This window comes from Palaemon carinicauda, chromosome 2 (assembly GCF_036898095.1).
Source record: "Palaemon carinicauda isolate YSFRI2023 chromosome 2, ASM3689809v2, whole genome shotgun sequence".
In the NCBI taxonomy this organism is placed as follows: Eukaryota; Metazoa; Arthropoda; class Malacostraca; order Decapoda; family Palaemonidae; genus Palaemon; species Palaemon carinicauda.
In genome coordinates, this window is record NC_090726.1 from 140,353,997 (window position 1) to 140,375,603 (window position 21,607).

The 21,607-nt window shown below is 33.6% G+C and overlaps 1 protein-coding gene across 1 annotated transcript; it reads left to right on the forward strand.

Moving 5' to 3' along the window:
• Positions 1–2,421: 2,421 nt before the first annotated feature.
• LOC137620442 (zinc finger BED domain-containing protein 5-like) lies at positions 2,422–3,345 on the forward strand. Its single transcript, XM_068350605.1, has one exon. The coding sequence runs from the start codon at positions 2,422–2,424 to the stop codon at positions 3,343–3,345; it is 924 nt and encodes a 307-aa protein (XP_068206706.1).
• Positions 3,346–21,607: the final 18,262 nt, after the last annotated feature.

A 21,607-nucleotide genomic window follows, 5' to 3' on the forward strand; every position in this document is an offset into this window, starting at 1 on the left:
TTTTCTTCCAAATAGGAATGAATCTCATTTTCAATTGAATTAGAAATAATAATGATAAGATGACTCGATTAAGAAGCTGCTTGCCTGACTGGCTGAGGAGAGACTCGAGCCTCAAGAAAGACTCAAAGAAGCGAGGAGGAGAAAGTGCCAATAAGAACCTCTCAACAATAAGTTTTGAGAAACTTTGATATATGGTCTAACTGAAATAACCCTTTTTTTTTGCCTCGTGAAGAAACATGATAAATGGTGTGAACCTCTACAAGGGAAACAACGAAGAATTCCAAAAGGTTCTTCTGAATGCGTTAGTGAAGTTGAGGTTTGTTTCGATGTGAGGGAAAAAACTTTCCTTGATGGAATCTTCGAAGGAAATTATATTCGTAAGGAGAGGAAAACTCGTTCAATACCGCGTATTTATAAATAGATCATTTAAACGGAAGGTTGATTCAGTTATCTTACATACCATTAAGGTAATTTTAGATCTACACTGACAATAAATAAGGGTTATGTATGAACCTCTAGACAGTGATTCTCAACCAGTGTGCCACGGCACACTGGTGTGCCACGAGATTATTTGAAGTGTGCCACGAAATATAGTCATGGCACACCAGAAAATACCAAAAATGGGTATAGATTTTGGTTTCACGTGAATGAAAAGTAATGCTTATTGATACTGACAATTATTTAAAATATAGCCTACTTTGCAGTTTACATAAGTAACTTTCAGCCATTTGAGTTCGTCATAATATTTATAATAATTCTACAATTAATAAAAGTTTAATATTATAAGTGGAGATGGCATTCGGTATTGTGATGGGCGTCGTTCTGTCTGGGATGTATGACGTGGTATTGCCTCATGCTTTCAAACCATTTTCAGTATAGTTCCTTTTGTTTCAACCAAAATAGTTGCATTTTAATGTAGCACTGTGTCTACTTGTAATGAGTATATTGCTATGTTGTTATTGAATTTTGATCTTCAGGCTGCCCGTTGTTGCTATCATCTGCAATCGATTTTAGGAGTTTAATCACATCCAAGTTTGATAATTGATATATGTATCATATACGTAATCATCGTAATGTAACCAGATTTGTGAGCTAAAATAAGGACACTTCCCTCTTGTATATACCGTACATGTGTGTGTATGCATAAAGCACATACATAAATACATACATACATACACAATATGTACATATATATATATATATATATATATATATATATATATATATATATATATATATATATATATATATATGGAATTATAAACACACCCACACACATGCACACATATCTTTTGATATAATTATGAATACAATTTACATATCTTTGCCAATAGTTATTTAAATTTTACTTAAAATCATGTGCATGCCTTTTGTTCAGTCTTTGGTAGGTATATTTCTGTAAAAGAAATGCACATCATTTGAGACTCCTGTACTATTAAAAGCTTCACATATAAACAACGTTGGATGAATGTAGGCCTACATGTGAGGATGGATGGTCTATCAACCATTACATACCATCTCTCTCTCTCTCTCTCTCTCTCTCTCTCTCTCTCTCTCTCTCTCTCTAGACACGCACATATACAATTCAGTAAATATTGGGGCACACTTATAAGAAAGCAGAACATATTAGTAACATTAAAAAAGTAGGGCATATCTACAATCAGTTAACTGATTTGTTCCGCTCAAAAGCAGAGCTCTGGTCACCTTGCCTACGCTTATCATACGTGTCTGAGTCTCACTCTCATTGCATACTCTCGGTGTCTTGTTGTCAGTGTCGGTTGAGACAGTACTTGAGTGGTCATGGTAGTGCACTTCACCAATCACATTACTAGCCTTTTTGTTTCATTCAGTCTGTTGGGGTTTTATGATAATTCCCATTGACCAGTGTATTTGCAGGACAAGAGTACCATGTTTATTGATTTTAGTGCATTTCTTCACAATGGATAAATTTCTTATAAGAAAGGAGGCTAGTGGCAGCCGTGAGTCTGATAGTGAACAATCATTGAACCCAACAAACTCCAATTTAAAAAAGGCAAAAATTCGCCATTATTTAAATAGACAGTAGCCTATAATGAGAGCTACTGGAAGTTCGGATTTTTTTGGTCTGGAGATGCTGCTCAACCAAATCCATTATGTGTAGTTTGCGGCGATAAAATGCCAAATGAATCCATGGTACCAAGTAAGTTAAAGAGACATCTCACTTCTAAACATTCATCTCTGCAGGATAAAGATCTTGTATATTTTCAAAGGCTTTTAGATCAGCAATCGAAGCAGTGCAATGTATTTGAGAAAACAATGACCGCATCATAAAGGGCTCAGCTTGCTTCAATTGAAGTCGCAGAAATAATAGCATTAAAATCTAAATCTCACACACTTGCTGAGTCAGTTATACTGCCCGCTTGCAAAAAGATTGTTAAATCCATGTTTGGTGAGAAAGCTGAAAAAGAAATTAGCAAAATCCCCTTATCAAATGATACAATGCACAGAAGAATTTTAGATTTATCTGAAAATATTGAAAAAAAGGTTCAGAAAAAACTTCAGGATTCTACTTTTGCATTAACTGTTGATGAGTCCACGGATATAAGCAACACTAGTCACTTGCTTGCATTTGTACGTTTTATTGATGGCAGTGAAATAATCAATCAGTTTTTGTGTTGCAAAGGAATGTCAACTACTACTAGAGGTCAAGATATTTTTGATGTGATAACTGACTACCTTAGAGAAATGAATTTAACATGGAAATCTTGCGTAGGCATTTGCACTGATGGAGCCCCATGTATGACAGGCTGTATTAAAGGATTTGTATCTCTTGCAGAAAAAGAAAACCCAGATCTTATTCGTACTCATTGCTTTTTACACAGAGAAGTTCTTATTTCAAAAATATCACAAGAAGATTTAAAACTGGTGTTACACCAGCTAGTTGAAATAGTAAATTATATTAAAAGTAGGCCTTTGAAGTCAAGATTATTTGAACAACTATGCAAAGGAATGGACTCCCAGCATGTTAGATTACTAATGCATACCGAAGTTCGATGGCTATCGAAAGGTAAGGTATTAACTCGTGTTCATGAATTACACAAGGAATTAATCGTATTTTTCGACCAAGAAAAGCAGGGAAAATTCTGTGAGCATCTTCGTTGTGAACTTTGGATGTCTAAACTGGAATACCTAACAGAAATATTCAGTCAATTAAACAACACAAACAGTAGCATGCAAGGGAGAAATGAAAATATTCTGACCTCAACAGATAAGTTAGTTGCTCTAAAAGAGAAAATTATTATTTGGAAAAATAGAGCAAGCTCAGGTAGTTTTGATGTTTCCTTCAATGCGTACCACTTGCATTAAAGAAATGATCCCTATTGTTGTTTCTCACCTGACAGCGCTTGATGAAAACATCGACCACTATTTTCCATCACTGAGCACAGAGAAGTATGATTGGATTCGAAATCCTTTCATGAATATTCCCTCTAATATTGGATTACAGTTATGTGAAGAAGAGGAACTGGCCACCATTTCTAGTGACAGAGATCTAAAAATAAAACATTCTACTGTACCTATTGACTCATTTTGGATATCTGTTCAAGAGGAATATCCCACATTATCTAAAAAAGCTTTATCACTTTTGTTGCAATTTTCTACATCTTAATTATGTGAACTTGGCTTCTCAACCCTAAATAACATCAACACTAAGAAGCGAGAGAGACTACGATCAACTGAAGAAGAAATGAGGGTCTGCTTATCACACATTCGACCAAATATTGAGGAAGTTGCCAAAAAACACCAGGCACAAGTTTCACACTAATCATCTTCACAATTTACTCTAAGAAAAACACTGAAATAAAGTAAGTTCATATTTAAAAGTGTTTTATTTCTTAAGTCTGTAGTTCCATCTCATATTTACAAGTATATATTCTCTTAATTTTTTCTCTTAAATTTTCCAAGTGTGCCGTGATATCATTATAAGATCCTAAGTGTGCCATTGGTAAAAAAAGGTTGAGAAACACTGCTCTAGAGATTGTAAATGAGTTTCCCCAGGCCATGATACCGAAATAAAAAGAAGGATAAGCATAGGATGAAAAGCTTTTGGTAAGCAAAATAATATTATGAAACGTAAAATGCCACTTTCACTAAAAGGAAAAGTGTGTAATCTGATGGTCCTAGCAGTATTAAGTGCTGTCATTTGTATGATTTTATATCGGAATATAGGTATGTACACAAAGATTCACCGTTTCTCACCCGCTCCCCGTTTCCTAATTACAACCCTCTCTCGCCATGGTAGGACTACTCCCTATCTCCATATCCAAGGGACGGGTTTGAGACCGATTGGTCATACGTTTGGTAATGCCGCTCAGCGTGACAGGAAAGATATATATATACATATATATATATATATATATATATATATATATATATATATATATATATATATATATATATACGCACACATAAATATACATATATATATTCATATATATATATATATATATATATATATATATATATATATATATATATATATATATATGTATATATATATGTTTAATCATTTAAGAGCCGTTGACCCAAACGTAGAGATATCAACAGGACAACAGAAACTGCCATATTCATACTTTAACTGTTTAATGATGGATGAATCGTGGTACAGAAAACTTCCGCACATTCATCCATTTCACACACACACACACACACACACACATAAGATTCATTAGTATTTGTTGACTACTTCTACTCTCACTGTCATTGATCTCTAACTTTTCTGTGTATATGTATACATAGGTTATACAAAGATATAAAAAGTACATCTTGCACCATCGCATACACTTCATCCCAAGCTGTGAACAGGAACTGCCCGCTGCGCAAAGAGAATATGAAAATTTGATCCATGGAAACAATTTGAAGGTCAAAGGAATAATTTGCAGACTCATAAATAAAACAGGACGAGAGAGTATCCACTGCTGAAATGACACCGAGAGACGACGTGTGAGAGCACGTAATGAAGCGTTGACAAGAGCGTCTACTCTTCCCTGTTACGACCAATAAACTTTGGTGAGGTTCCAGTATTCCGTGCGAGCCTTCCATCCTCGAGTTTCATCTTTCTCTCAGTCTATATGTCTGGTTTTTATTTTAATATCTCCACCCTCTCTCTCTCTCTCTCTCTCTCTCTCTCTCTCTCTCTCTCTCTCTCTCTCTCTCTCTTTCCAATTTCTTTTTCCCTTTAATGTGAAACATTCGGTAATTGTTTACCCATCTTCTTTACCTCTCATTGGGTTTAATAATAAGTCTTGCAATTCAGTTTTACCTTCTGAATTACTTCTTGTTTCCTTATTCCGAATCTTTGCTTATAACTAAATAGTTATCCAGACTTTATAATTAGGTCTACTGTGTCAGCGATTGTAAACTTGGTGCTCACATTATGCAATTCTTAAATAGATTTTTCCACCAATTTTTCACATTCATCTACGAATTTACCGTCAACCTCAATTGCATTTATTTAACATTCGACAGTTAATTTGACTAATCTTTTAATCCCGTCATGGAATAAAAGGCCATTAGTGCTGACTGCAACTTCTCGTACTATTTGTAATAGTTTTTACCCTAATGCTTTATGAATGTATTTATGGAAAGTAACATAGAAAGGTTAACATCCATCTTCAATCATGAGAGAGAGAGAGAGAGAGAGAGAGAGAGAGAGAGAGAGAGAGAGAGAGAGAGAGAGAGAGAATTATAAGTAGCCTATAATCAGTGTTCTGGGCTAAAGGCATTTTACGCTGACAATAACCTAATTGTTCTATGATTTAGTTTGATGTTATTTTGGTTTAAAGAATTAGGAACAAGCCTGCCGAGACTCTAATTCTAAATCAATAAAAATAGTAAACTAGGTTTAGAAATAATGACATTTAACCAACAGTCTTCTTAAAGCATACATTTGTTATTATACTAATCGTTGTTATCATTAGTATTTCCTTGATTACCCATCATAATAATTCTAGATTAACACAACAGAGAACTCAATAATGTGGAAGTTTAAATTCACAATTCAGAACATTCAAAGACAACATAATTTTGAACCTGCAGATGCTACAATCATCAAATAAGAAAGTCCCTGGAAATTTGTGATAGGCTTTTACGACACCTGGTTCTTTCTTTTTTGTTTTGCCTGGCCTTTCTGGTTAGACGGAGGCTCTAACAAATATTGCAGCCACACCCCATTACAAAAGGAACACAGATGTGTGTAGAAAATGCTAATATTTAATGAGGCTGTCAAACAAATCGTACAAGTGCCATAAAATATGCTTGGACAGTGATTGACAAACACTTTTCGTTAGTTCGTATAAAGTATCAAAAACAGCGCTGTTGTCAATTGATGCTACAATGAGATGTACATATTATTAATGTTATTCTTTCTGAGCTTGATGAAATTTTTATGTTCCTGTTATCTTTTACTATTATTCTTTTACTTTTTTCACAGTCTATTTGAATAGCCTCGACAATTTCAAAGTAGAGAACCAATTTCTGAATGTTGAAAATTTCATCTAATTCACTTTGCCAAGACCTTAAAAAATAAGTGAATAAATGCATTATGGCCTAGAAAAAAATCACAGAATGGATATCCAATTGCTTTTTATTCTTTAAATATTATACTAAAGGCCAGTGGAGGACTCTAGGTTGGGCAAAGATATTGATTTTCATTTTGTTTTGGTTTGGGGCAGGGAACAAATTAAATTACACTATAGTAATGTACCAGTTCTTTAATTAGTAAAATATATCGTTATCGAATATGTATATATATCAAATATGAATGAATAAAAATAGTACTGTTGGTAATTATTAAACCTGTATTTGAAATTATACAGCTTAATTTTCAATTGATTTTCAATTCTTTCTACGTGCAAATGTATCAAATACTGTAGTTTCCTCTCTACTATCAAGTTCTGATTTTAAACTATAGTGTAATATTCTTGTCATGTAAATATATAAAAATAATGCATATCAATAACACAAAAGACTCATGATCCGGCAAAATCTGTTCAGAATTCCAACGTACCCCACCCCCTCTTCTTCTCTCCCTTAAAAGTACCTATAGGAATCAGTAATAAATTATACTGCTCTCATTCAAACTAGTAATTTCAGTTTTCATCGAAGCATACATAAGTTGATAACATTAAGTTGAATCAAGATATCTTCAACAAACATGTCATTTGGGTTAAAAACTTACAAATTAAATTTCTGTTAAAATTCTGTGCTTTATTATAATTATTATTATTACATAACATTTAAATTTTCCATTACAAAATCAGTACCTCTAAAGGTAATCCATAATTTACGAAATCTATCTATAAGAAATAAAACATAATCTAATGAAAAAATTATGGTTGAAAATTATATTTGAAAAAAATTAGCGTTTTATTTTTTCCCTCCTGACAAAAGAAACTGTTTTGACAAACGACCCAAGAATCAATGGATGTCAGACTCACAAGGGAGCTTGTGCATATATCAAGTATTAAGTCCTTGGATCATAAGGCAACTAAATATATTTAGGACCAAGACCATACTCCCTCTCTGAACTTTGCATTGTGAGGAGCTCCTACAAGAATACTGTAGAAAAATGTATCCAGGACCGAAAGGGGTTCGGTTTTAGCAGTAGTGAAGTGTGATAACCAGCGCCCCTAGACTTCAGCTCCGGGCTCCTTCCCGGCCGTCCTCTCTCGAGTACTTATGGTGCACATTTATCTCATCATCCCGTCCATCTTCCGTGTTCCCTTGCCGATCCAGCATGGTTTATCAAACCCCCCCCCCCCCCGCCCTATACAAATGATTACCACTTCTCTTCTATACGGTCTGCCTGCGCAAAAGCCCGTATCCATCCCACGTGTGGGGCAATCTTATCAAATCGAATCAAGGACCAAGCGAGAACTATGGCTTTTCGTTAATTGGCAGCGATAGCCGAGTGTATAGCTCGAGTCTGGTGTTATATCTTTGGGTATGTTTGATGTGTTCGTAGAGTCCTGTGGGTAAAGTTTGTAATTTTAATTGGCGTAATACAAGTGGTAATATTACGTGGTTAGTTCATACTCGCCATCATCTCCTCCTACGCTTATTGACGCAAAGGGCCTCGGTTAGATTTCGCCAGTCGTCTCTGTCTTGAGCTTTTAATTCAATACTTCTCGATTCCTCACCTCCTACTTCACTCTTCATAGTTCTCAGCTATGTAGGCTAGGGTCTTCCAACTTTTTTAGTGGCTTGTGGAGCCCAGTTAAACGTTTGGTGGCCTAATCTCTCTTGGTGAGTGCGATATCACTGTTAGTATACAATCATATATCAAGCGGTGTTATTAATGCAGGTTCTGTGTTTTCAATTTCACTATAAAACTATTAAGTACCATCAATTATGAAAAAAAAAGCTGTTAATGAAAATATACCTCGCTTATATGTCTTATAACTTTGCTCAATCTTCCAGGTTCTGTGATGCATTAAATTTCTCCCTTTTTCTGTAGACGAGAAAATTAATATTTAGCCACTGAAGAGACTTGATTATACGAGAAACAGATGTTGAATTTAAGGAGAGGATCCTTAACTTGTTTTTATTATCTCAGGGTGTATATCTATCAAGTTAAGGTAATGCATCACTTTGAATCAAGTTCTTAATTTTTAGAAGTACCAACTCCCAACTTCTACCATCTATCAGGCATGGATGGGGATCCTTCTATAATTTCTCGAATAACTGGTCAAATGACCAGTTCTTCGTCACTGGAGATTAAAGAAAGAGAAGCTAGGCATTTACTATCATATTGTATTGGCAGGTTTATCTATGGGATCTGGAAAATTTCTTAATGGTGCATTGAACTGAATTTGCCTCTAGCTACTACATCCTGGCTAAAGTTTGTTAGATAAAAGTGAGGTGGGATTTAATGACAAGAAAGATAGTTTATTAATGGATACCATTTTTTTCTGGTACGTGATCTATTTAGGATCGTTTTTTTGAAATGAGTTCTTAGAAAAATTATACTATCTGATAAAATTTAGTTTTATAATCCATTGATGCACAATAATATTTTGAAGTGTAAGACTCAGAAATTTGTCCTATTACAGAAACAAATATGCCTTTAAAGAAAGCACTTTTGATAATATACAGGGTTATTTTACTGATGGTTGTGCTTTATTATAAGTTAATTTTCTTATTGAACAACTTCAAGGATTTCAAAGTTGCAATAATCAAACTGAAGTTTTATTTTTTTTTTCAGGATGAATTTTGGTGTACTTCATGTTGTTACATGAAGTACACCAAAATTCATCATGAAAAAAATATTGAAAACAGTCAAATCGTGTGGCACTTGATATCATTTTCACGTATCTTAGGGCCTGTTGTAAATGGGATTAATCAGTGATAATTAATTACTGCTTTAATTGATTAAATGGCAATTGAATGTATGAAGGCTACCAGTAACGGGAGTTTACTGTATTGGGTTTATATTATTGATAGTATTGAAGTATCAAGCTGATAAGGTGTTTGAATGATGTTCTAACTGTAAGATTTGATTAAGGTGAGCACAAATAGATGCGACTCTGGACATACAAAATTTATTGTAAATTTATCTATAATATTTTCCAGAATGCCATAAGGTAATACACAATAAATGGGTAGTTAGGCTTATGTTTCTTGTCCCCATATTCAACTATGTTTACTAAAAAGTGTGAATTTTGATTGCGTGGACGTGATTAAATTTTGAGAAAGATAGAAATGTTTATTTCTGGGGAAAGGCGGCGCATTTGTTATCGATTACCCAACAGGGTTGCAAATGTTCTAGGCTTAAGCTGATTCCCAACGAACCTTTATTATACCGTTTGTTAATCAATTCACAAAAGTATTTACTTTGTGATTGACAAAAAGTGCTTAGCTAAATTTTGTTAGAGAAAGGAATCTAATGTTTGTGGAGAAGGGACTTTATTGTACGAAGGAAGGGTTGTTCAGCCTTGTGGTGGTTTGCAAACACCACGGTATCAGCATAGGTTTTGAGATACTCGTGGAGAGAACATTATGAATTGCTATTGAGGTCAAATTTCAGTTCCTATTTCGAGAATGTACCTGATCATTTAATTGGTGATTTATAATTACCTGCTCCAACGAAGCTGGGAGGAGGTTGTGTTTTCGGCCCGGTTTGTCTATTTATTTGTTTGTGAACAACTTCCTGGCCATAGTTTTACTCATAGAGTAGCGAGACTTTCAGGGACTAATTTTTATGTTGAGACGTGAAAGTGATTTGATTTTCAAAGTCCTAAGTCAAAGGTCAAGGTCAAGGTTGAGCAAAAGGTCGACTGAATTAACCCCAAGTTCGCACATGGTTGTCACACAGACTTCAAATACGCCTACGATCTAAACTGATTCTAGGAAAGGCAAGCCGGTTTCACGAAATAGTCTGACGTGGTGGAGGTCTGCACACTCAGAGTACTTTTCTAGTTTGAACTAGAATATAACATAGCGAAAAAAAAATTTACGGTAGCCAACTTATTTTCCCGCCGATTTCTGTGTCAAGCTAACCTGAGTATCCTATTCTTGGGGTTACTCTTAGAAGTACTTAATACAGGAGAGGTGTAGATTTATTTTTTAGAAATATATTGGAAGAATTTAACCGCTCAAAGGGTAATTTGAAATTTTCTTTCTGTTGAAGATTGGGGTTTATGACAGAGTGGTGAGAAACAAATGAAGATCCACTGTGACAATTGTGATAGCATATCTTCGTTATACTGTATATTACCATATGGTGATAAACTCTGATGATAAATTTGCCCTCGAATGAACTGCTCTCGTGATTTTTGTAGATCACCGTGAGGGAGTAGCTGTGCCCTGTAGAGTTTGGATAGGTGATGTATTCCTGAACAAAAAGAATTGATTTTACATCTGCGGGAGCTTGATGGTCTAGCCTCTGATAGTTAAGAAAATATTTCTTTTGAAATTAAATATGAGTAACCACTACTCAAGAAATCTGGCAAGTGTTGCATTCTCAGAAATAGCTCATTATTTGAAACAATTATGCCCCTACAAAAGTATTTATCAAGATATGAAAGAATGACTTTCTTATTCTAGATTTTGACTGTACTAGTCGTTATTACTGTAAAAAAAAAAAAAAACTGTAAAATTTCTGACGGTGAAATGCCAGTTTTTTTTTCTTAAGTTCAACCCCTTCATAAACCTATCCTTATTTGATCTTAGCTCTATATTTTTTTCGCGTAAGGAAACTAGTTTCGAGTATAATGGCTATTAAAAAAAAAAAAAAAAAAAAAAAAAAAAAAAAAAAAAAAAAAAAAACATATGATGGGTCTCAAAGAAGCATTTGTTTACGATACGACATACGACAGTAGTCATCCGAGAGCAGCCATGTAGTAGGCTACATATTTTGATCTTCTACAAATAAATACAAAAAAGTAACTCAGGAATCTTTCCGAATACTTCTTTGAGACCCATATTAGTATTTTTTTTCAGTCATTAGGAAGGACTTAAAAAGAATATATTGTAGACTAAAACCATTTTTCCTCAGAGTTTCAAGAAAACTAGATTCCATATCTTATTTCGAGATACTTTTAACAAAAATATTTCTAAGTTAAGGGTTCTAAACCTCTTTCCGTATCTAAGTAAGCCTTTTCCATCGAGATAATTTTGACCCACTTGTAGAGGTAAAGCGCTTGAGTGGTATTACAGCCACTTAAACACCTTTCGACATGTTTCGTCTTTGTTCGTTTTCAATAGGATTACTGAAGATGCAAACCACCAGTACGCCATAGAATCTTTTTTTTTTCCTGTTCATTTTATCAAACAGAAGCACTTTATAAAAAAAGGGACATTGCCTTAAGATATGGAGTGATGAATAGGTAAAAGTTTTAACGAGAAAAGGATTTCTAGGAAGAATTGCTTTTTGACACAAAGAAATCACTAGAAAAAACTATAGAACCACCAATCTCTACAAAAAGAAAGAAAAGAAGAAAAAAAATGAAAAAAACCGGTTTCTTATATGTCACCTTGCAGGATTTGTATCATTGCACTTTCTAGGAATTGGGGCGATTAGTCTTCAACATCCAGGAGTAGTAAATCCTATCTTTATTCTGAATGTTTATTCATTAATCAAAATCTTTCTGCTTCACTATTAATTGCTTCCATTTCAACAAGAAAAACTAATACGGATTTTCAATAAGAAATAATGTTGCGAAAGTTAAATTTGTTTCCGATGAATGTATTACTTCATGTTTTTGTCATTGGTATTGTGAGAAAAGCAAATGTACAGACCTCATAGCATCTCTCACCTTTATTGGACAGTAACAAATACCAGTGTTTGATTCAAACGATTCTTGTGTTCGTTATTCGAGACGATGATTACCTAAACGATGACCTTTCGACGACTGTGAACGATTTTGTTTCTTCTTGTTAGATTATTGTACAATCACTATGACTAAAATGGCTCTTTCTAATTCTTCATAGGAATCCGCAATATTTACGTTTGTCAGAACTCTTATATTACAATTTTCAAAAACATTAAAATCATTCAAATCAGCATAATTGTAGGAACACAAGTATATATATATATATATATATATATATATATATATATATATATATATATATATACATATATATATATATATATATATATATATATATATATATATATACTTATATACAGTGTATATATATATATATATATATATATATATATATATTTATATACAGTATATATATATATATATATATATATATATATATATATATATATATATATATATATATATATATATATATATATATACATGTATATACACAGTATATCTAAACATATATAATATCATCATCATCGATTATTAGCCTCAAACGTCCTTCCACACACGTCTGTTTATGGTCATTCTATGCTAGTTTATACCAGAAAATTTCCATACTTCGTTAATCTATCCTCTTCCCCTCCTTCCTCTGCGTCTTTTGTAATCTTTAAGGACCTATTCTGTTTTTCTTAATGTCCATATAATCTGTCATTCTCATTATATGTTCTGCCCACCTTCATTCCTTTTTCTTGCATGTTGCTAGAATATCCTCTTAGTGTTAATCCCACCATTATTCTTTCCATAGCTCTTTGAGGTGTAACTATTTTATGTTCTAAGGCTTTAATAAGGTTCGAAGTTTCTGATGCATAAGTTAATATTGGTAGCACCAATTAATTAAATACTTTTCTTTTTAGAAAATAGTGGCATTTTACTTTTTCATAATCTCATTTTGTTTACCAAAAGCTCTCTATCCTATGCTTAATCTTCATTTGATTTCGGTCTTCATATCCTGGGCAAACACTTACTGTCTGTCCTAAGTAATTATATCTATTAAAAATCTCTAGAGATTAGACAATAATCCTTATTCGTTGTCTCTGAAATTTCATTGAACATTATATTAGTTTTATTCATATTCATTTTCAGTTCTACATATCTGCTTTCTCTATTCAAATCTTATCTCATCTTTTGCAATTCCTTCCATGATTCACTTAATAGAACTATGTCATCTGCAAATCTTAAATTTTTAACGTATTCTCCATTAATGTTAATCCCTACATTTTTCCAATCTAGATTTTTAAAAACTTCTTCTAGGCACTCTGTAAATAATTTAGGAGAGATGGGGTCTCCCTGTCTAACTCCTTTCTCAATCTGAATTTTCTCACTATATGTAATTTTAGGATGACTGTACTTTCCGTATAGATTTCTTCAAGTGTTCTAACATAAGATTCATCTATTCCCTGTCATTGAAGGGTTTTTATTAATGCTGAAGTTTTAAAAGAATCAAAAGCTTTCCCTTAGTCTATAAAGGCCATACATAGTAATTTTTCCCTCGGCTGGTTATTTACTTGGATATGGTCAGTTGTTGAATACTCACTTCTCAAGCCTGTCTGCTCTCTTGGTAGATTAAAGTCTAGCTGTCTTTCTATTCGGCCTAATATGATCTTTATAAATATCTAATAAACTATTGAGAGTAAAATAACTAGGTGGTAATTTTTCAGGATTTTTGTAGCTCTCTTTTTTGTGAATTAATAAAATACTAAAGTTTTTTTTGAGCTGTAGGTATAGATCATTCTTGCAGACATTTTGTGTAAAGTCCAGCTAATTTTACTATTATGAAATCTCTTCCATATATTATTAAATCAACTGTTAGGGCATATTATCCTGCTGCTTTGCCTCTTTTCATGCCTTTCAATGTTTTCTTTACTTCTCCTATTGTTACTTTTGATACCGACTCAAGTGTTTCATTAATTATTATTGACAATGTTGTTTCTTATATCACTATTGTATAGCATTGTAGAGAGAGAGAGAGAGAGAGAGAGAGAGAGAGAGAGAGAGAGAGAGAGAGAGAGAGAGAGAGAGAGAGAGAGAGAGAGAGAGAGAGAATACGCTTTACAATACAGAAAGGAAGAAGTGAAAACTTGCCTTTTTAGATATGCAGGTAAAGAGGTAGACTCTTCGCAGTACTTGAAACAGGAAAATGTTAGAAAATCCGAGAGAGAGAGAGAGAGAGAGAGAGAGAGAGAGAGAGAGAGAGAGAGAGAGAGAGAGAGAGAGAGAGAGAGAATAAAATTTAAGATTCACAAACTTCCTGCGACCTTTAGCTGCACCGATGGTTTAGCCCACGGTCCAGATATATAGACCTTGGTTTAGCCTTCAGCTATAACTTCGTCCCCACTTCCTTTCTTTCATATTGTTTCACTTCTTATAACGCAGTCTTCATAGTTCCAACTAGGGTGCTTCTATTACTTTCACGTTGCCTAGGTCCATATGGTCCAAATTCTAGAAATCAGGTCAATCAAAATATATTTTTTCAACAAAAAGACAGAAAAACAGTATCATGGAAAAAAGATGATCTTAGAAGTACCATGGTCGGTTGAGTTGGTGTCTTTTTCGCAGATGTTCATTGAAGAGTCATTATAGCTCTCCTGCACTTTTGGCAAATAGCAGAATATCCAATTATCTGTAGAATAATTGCCTGCAATCGTTGTGCCCAACTTTCTGCATAACGCTTTTGCGCGATCATCCGAACACCTCTTTGTGAGGAGATTTATAACGTCTTAGTTAATAGACAGCATAATTCGTCTTTCCCTTTCTTTTCGAACCGTCAGTATCTCGGGATGAGTGCGGAAGTTGTACGAACTCATGATTATTCAAATCTTACGTTCTAATTTGAGGGACTTCTGGAATCGGTTTTGAAACTTTCACGATACTGGAAGCTTTATGTCGGTAGAATCTACCAGAAATGAAATCATAAGGACAAATTATTCCTTATAAATTTTACCACAATCTCGTTGGGCGAGTTGGTAATCTCTTCCTGGCACCGTATCGTTAACCTTATTTGAAGCTTAAACTTCGAGAACTCATTCTATTATCTAGTAATTATATAGCCAATATTTTTGTTGCAGTGTATTATTATTATTATTATTATTATTATTATTATTATTATTATTATTATTATTATTATTATTATTATCATTACTATTATTATTACTATTATTATTGATATAGAGAAATTCATAGATTCCGGCCATGATGGAGATAGCCGTGTTGAACACGAAGTTCTTATTTTCAAACGTAAAGTGATGGGTTTTGTTTGATTATTATTATTATTTATCTATTTTTTTTTTTTTTGTCAATCACAGTCTACAGAGACTGCTGGTTTATAGTTTATACCTTCCTTGGGAATCCATCACTTCCTTCACTATATGTGCTGTTTCAAGTAACTCGCTCTTTTGCACAAGTCCTGGGGCTATATCGGCTCCTACCTTCTCAAGATTCATTTTCAATTACTTAGGTATGGTCCCCAGAGCTCCTATAGCCGTCGCAATTCAATTCGTAGGTCTTGGTACTTTCCTATTTTTTTCTCTCCCCTTATCTTCCACTCTTCATTCCAACGGTACTGCAACATCTGAGTGATACTTTTTTCGTGTTCTTGTCGCCTTGTCTGTCGATCATTTTCTACCACAGCTTAAGGTTGATGTTCGTACCATTTGTTGCTGTACTGTACTTTATATACTCTACAGAGACTCCAATGGAGAGCTGTAGCTACTGTATCATGTCGTTTCTTCGTCTTCTTCTTCTTCTTCTTCTTCTTCTTCTTATTATTATCATTATCATTATTATCATTATTATTATTATTATCGATTTCATTATAAAGAATTTAAAGAATAATTGTTGTCTTGTTGATGGTCAACATGTTATCTACTGGACTATAATATCTGGCATTACTGAGAGTACTTTTCTTCGCCCTTTTTTTCTTCATATTTCATACACGAGATATGTGGTTTGTAAATAAAAATATCAATGCTACTTATGCATATACTCTCTTTAGATCGACTTGAGGTAGTTTAATCTGTTAACAGAGATCTAGCTAAAACTACCACATGGTGCAAATAAATTAGGGACGAAGTTACCTCGTAGAACACTTTGAACATGCTTAGTAGCAAGTGTTTGTTCTTGGATCCTCCCCACCTGGAGCTTTTCATTGACGTCGTTTTAGAAATTTAGATATGGTTCTTGGTTGCAAATTCACTTTCGAGAAATATTTCCAGCCTGCTTCTTCTTCTATTGCATGAAAAGTAGGTAAATTGAGAAAATATTTCAAGATTTTTGTTGATCTGATGGAGGGGTTTAAAGGTTTTAAAGGTCACTCATGAATGGCAGAGGCAATGGGCAATGACAATGCTCTAGAAGGAAAATGCCTTAGAGAATGATCATATATACATATGATCAGCGCCTAATTGCCCTCTCCATCCAAGCTAGGACCAGGGAAGGCCGGGCAATGGCGGCTAATGACTCAACAGGTAAACCTACAAGCTCCCCCAAACCTCCTGTCCTTAGCTCACAAGGATGGTGATGTTACAGACATTACAAGAAACTATCAAGCTTGAGCGGGTCTCAAACCACCGTCCAGCAGATCGCCATGCATGGACGTTTCCAACAAGCTACCACAAGTAAGAAGCAAAAATAGGATAATGTTCATAAGATCCGAAAGGTAATATCTCAAAGGATTTGATGTGAAGGAAATGTCACTGTTTTTTTTTCCCTGATATATTATGGTTAAAGCGATCCCAAACAAACCAAAAGACCGTTGACTTAATGGATAAGCTATGCCATTTTTGTAAGGGATGGCAATATCAAGAACATTATTTGTAAACAAATTGCACCAATAAAGGCAAGTCAATTTCAGCTATAGTTCAGCCACCGGATTTGTCTTAGATGACGAAGGGGAGCCTTTTTCCTCGTTTATTTTTCCTCAAGTTTTGAAAGGATAAAAGATGGAAAATTTGATATTTTAAGTTGAAATAAATATCTTGCCTCTTGGTTTCTTAAGATTTCACCACAATTAAAGTATTTATACCAATGGTTAGCCATACGTTGGTAGCAGTGTCAAACACTTCCGTTTTATTTCAACTCCTATTATATATAAAAGTAAAAAAACAGAAAGAAATAACAAATGACAAAACTGGAAAATTCCACGTATATAATAAATATCAAAAGTATATAAGTTCTTACAGTATTGCAAGGTAGATATCCAGCCGTTCTAAGTTTAGACTTTGATATATCTGCTATATATTATTTGATATATTATTCCCTTTATTGTCATAGTTAGGTTAGAAGCAATCGTAATTGAAAAAGCAAAATGCTGCAACCCTGAGGGCCCCAACAGGGAAAGTTGCCCAGTGCGGGAAAAATGGAAAAATAAAGAATAAACTGTAAGGGAGAAATGAAATAAATAATTCCTTAAAGACAAATAAAAATCCTAAACAGATAATATCGTACATGAAATAAAGAGAAATAAAGAAAGGAATTCACGCCAAGTTTAAACTTTTAGGGTTCTACTAAGTCGATTCTTTGTTTGGCAAAATCATCCCAAAATTTGGTCATAGCCGGAATGAAACATCGAAAATATCAAGTATTGAGTCTTATGCAAAAATAACTAAGATTTAGAATTTGCCGCACACCTTGTACTACGTAGTGAATGGTATAGTCTGGGAAGATCTGAATATAAAAGATGGTCGGAATTCTGAAAAATCTTGAAATAATGTGATCAAAGAGTTCCAGACATTGATATCCAGATCAGAGTTAAGAGCTTTAATAAATCATAAACTTTGTTCAAGTTGAGATGGGACTCGGTTGTTGGATACCACACAGAATAACAATATTCAAAACATGCCAGATCAAATAGAATAAAACATTTCATCAGCGTTGACAGATTTCCAAAAAGCTTAAAGGACTTCCCAAATATACAAGCTTTTTAGCAAATGAAGAAAAGGCAGCCCGAATATGCTTCTCAAAAGTAAATTTGCAATTGGAAATCACACCTAGAGTTTCAGATGAGGTGTGTAGTAAAAAAAAAAATCTGCACTGAAAAATATTCGAGTTATGTTAGGACTAATTGATGAGACACTGGACGTTAAAATTTTCTCTTAAGAAAATAGGGACCTATTCAATGGAGGAACGTCCTTTAATGAGGATGGGGTCTTGAAAATGCCAAAACCAGACCAAAATCAATACAGTTAATATGACATGTTTTACAAATGCTTGCTGGTGTCTCCCAAAAAGAAGCTGATAGAAAAACAAGAACAACATTCATATGGAAGTTGGAAAAAAGAGAAAACCAAAAACATCTATTTTCACAGGGTTGCGTAGGATAGATGGGTGGTTGAGGGTCATTAGCGTAAAAAATGATAACAAAAGTAAAAAAAAAAAAAAAAACATGTCCGGACTGGCAAGGCTAGAATTAAGGACATATCTGTCACCGACAACCACAGCAGAACCGAATCTGACAGAGAATAATTTGTCATCACAGCTGTGGTTGCTACAGTGGAGAGAGAGAGGAAAAAAAATTAACTGTTAAGATATAAAAAATCTATTCCTTGAACCAAAAAATGGCTCTCATTCATATCAAACACTGGAATATGACGAAATGTCCTTAACGATGTAATCTTTGTCTCATCATCGGGAAAAATAGAGAATATTTCAATATATCTCCATTTGCTTCCTTTTCCAAATGGAAATTTTTTTCAATGCCTTTGTAGAAATTATACAGGAGTTTTAGGAAATTCTTCATATCATTAGAATAACACGGTATCTAATAGACTATTCCTTAGCCGATATTTCATGCAGTTTCATTTCCCTATCGTTCACAGCTCCTACTGGTTTGTATCACCGGAATGAACTAAGCTTGTAAGTTCTCACCTGAAATTTCTTCCTGAACAAACGCAGCGTTCATCTCATCTCTTTTCATGTAATGGCAGCGTATAATCTCACTTATCAACATTCTTTCCTCTTTGGTCCACACCATATCATGCCCTAAAGACAAAAGAAAAAAGCAATAATATTTTTACATTAAAACATTTATCCTTCTCTTCTTCCACTTCTCCTTGTACACATTTCCTTCTCATAACTTTAGCAGACACGCTGCCGCTGTTAAGACATTCTTTCGATACTCGTTTCACTTTCGATTACGAACTCTTCATGTTACAGCGAAATGTCTTTATTGTATTTCCAGCAAAATCTCTCTCTCTCTCTCTCTCTCTCTCTCTCTCTCTCTCTCTCTCTCTCTCTCTCTCTCTCTCTCTCTCTATATATATATATATATATATATATATATATATATATATATATATATATATATATGTGTGTGTGTGTGTGTGTGTGTGTGTGTTTGTGTGTGTATCCGCGGTCAAACTCCATCTCCAACCAAGTTAAGACCAGGAAAAACCAGAAAAAGGTTGCACATATACCCAAATTTTGACAGACCTATATCACACAGGGACGTTTAGGTTATAGTGAAAACTCCCTTGAGCTGCGAGCAGTGTTCGAACTTTCGACTCTCGTTTCGTGAGTTAAGGACGTTATCCATTTAACTACCACAACCATGATATTCACCGATTAAATTGAATTGGATAGTAGAGTGGCAATGTATTCGCCTAGCATTCGCATAGCACCAGATCGATCCGGGGCCGTGAGTTTAAGCTGTTTGCTGGGAAGACCCAAGGTCCTTTAATGGGGACCTTGGGAAGACCATTGCTGTGGTTGGGCACCGCAGTAAAGAGTTGGGCTAGCCCAGCTGACGTTCTGGTGACCATCTATTTTGATGAAACTATAACTGAAACCGGACATTTTTACCTTTACCTTTACCTATGTGTATTTATAAATAAAATTTGAAAATTCATAAAACATATCCTCAATACAATTAATTTTTACAATTTTAGCTACAGTGCCTATACTTATGCATGAATTTATATTATATTGGCATTGGTTAAGATTGTTCACTATCACTACGAAAGACCTGTTTTGATTACAAAACTATTGCACATTTTGTTTTCATACAATAATCCTGTTTAGATCGTAATAATTTATTCTTTATATTGAATATACCAGATACGTTTCCTTTTAAAATATTTCTCTTTCAAGTCCCTCAACACCACATTCCTTTTTCTTTTCTATTCTGGCTCGAAGTAATGAAATGAAAAATGTTCAAGTATGATATTCATTTTTTTTCGAAATATGTTGGATCTTCACTTAAGTAGCTTACGAGAAAAATACATCATATAGCGACACATCTTATTAAATATTGCTGTTGAGAACCTTTGAAAATCGTGTCTTTTGTTCCTGCGTAATATCTCCCATATCCATAGCACCTGTAAACATATACTGAGGTACACATAACAAACACGCGCGTGCACACACATACACACACGCATATATATATATATATATATATATATATATATATATATATATATATATATATATATATATATATATATGTATATATATATATATATATATATATATATATATATACATATATAGGATAGATTTGTCATTATTTTTATACGTGACTTTTCATATTTGTTGATATTAAGCCACAAATACGTACCTCTGTGAAATTCACCTTACCTTGGAGATATCTAACCAATAGCTTTTGGGTCTGGTACAGAGACGAAAGGTACTTATCCTTTCAGCCATCATTGCATATACAGTATATATATATATATATATATATATATATATATATATATATATATATATATATATATATATATATATATACAATATATATATATATATATATATATATATATATATATATATATGTATATATATACAGTATATATGTATATATATAGATAGATAGATATCAATTATACATACACACACTAGTGTACGCAGCTTGGCAAAAATAACGGTTAATATTTAATTAGGTAAGCACACGCAGGCACCCTGTCTCATCAAAGTATGACTACTCCTCAACCCCTACCAAAAGGGCGTAGAGAGACCAAGTAGTTTTATGTCTGGCAATCCTACTAAATGTAACCGGAGATATATACTTACACACATACATACATACATATTTATATATATATATATATATATATATATATATATATATATATATATATATATATATATATATATATATATATATATATATATATATATATATATTGTATATATGTATATATATGTATCTTCTTCTTTGTCTACATCTTTTCCCACTTCTATGTGGGGTCGATGTTTCTGGTCAGCTTTCTCCATCTACCTCTGTCCCACACTTCATCACGGGTTAATCC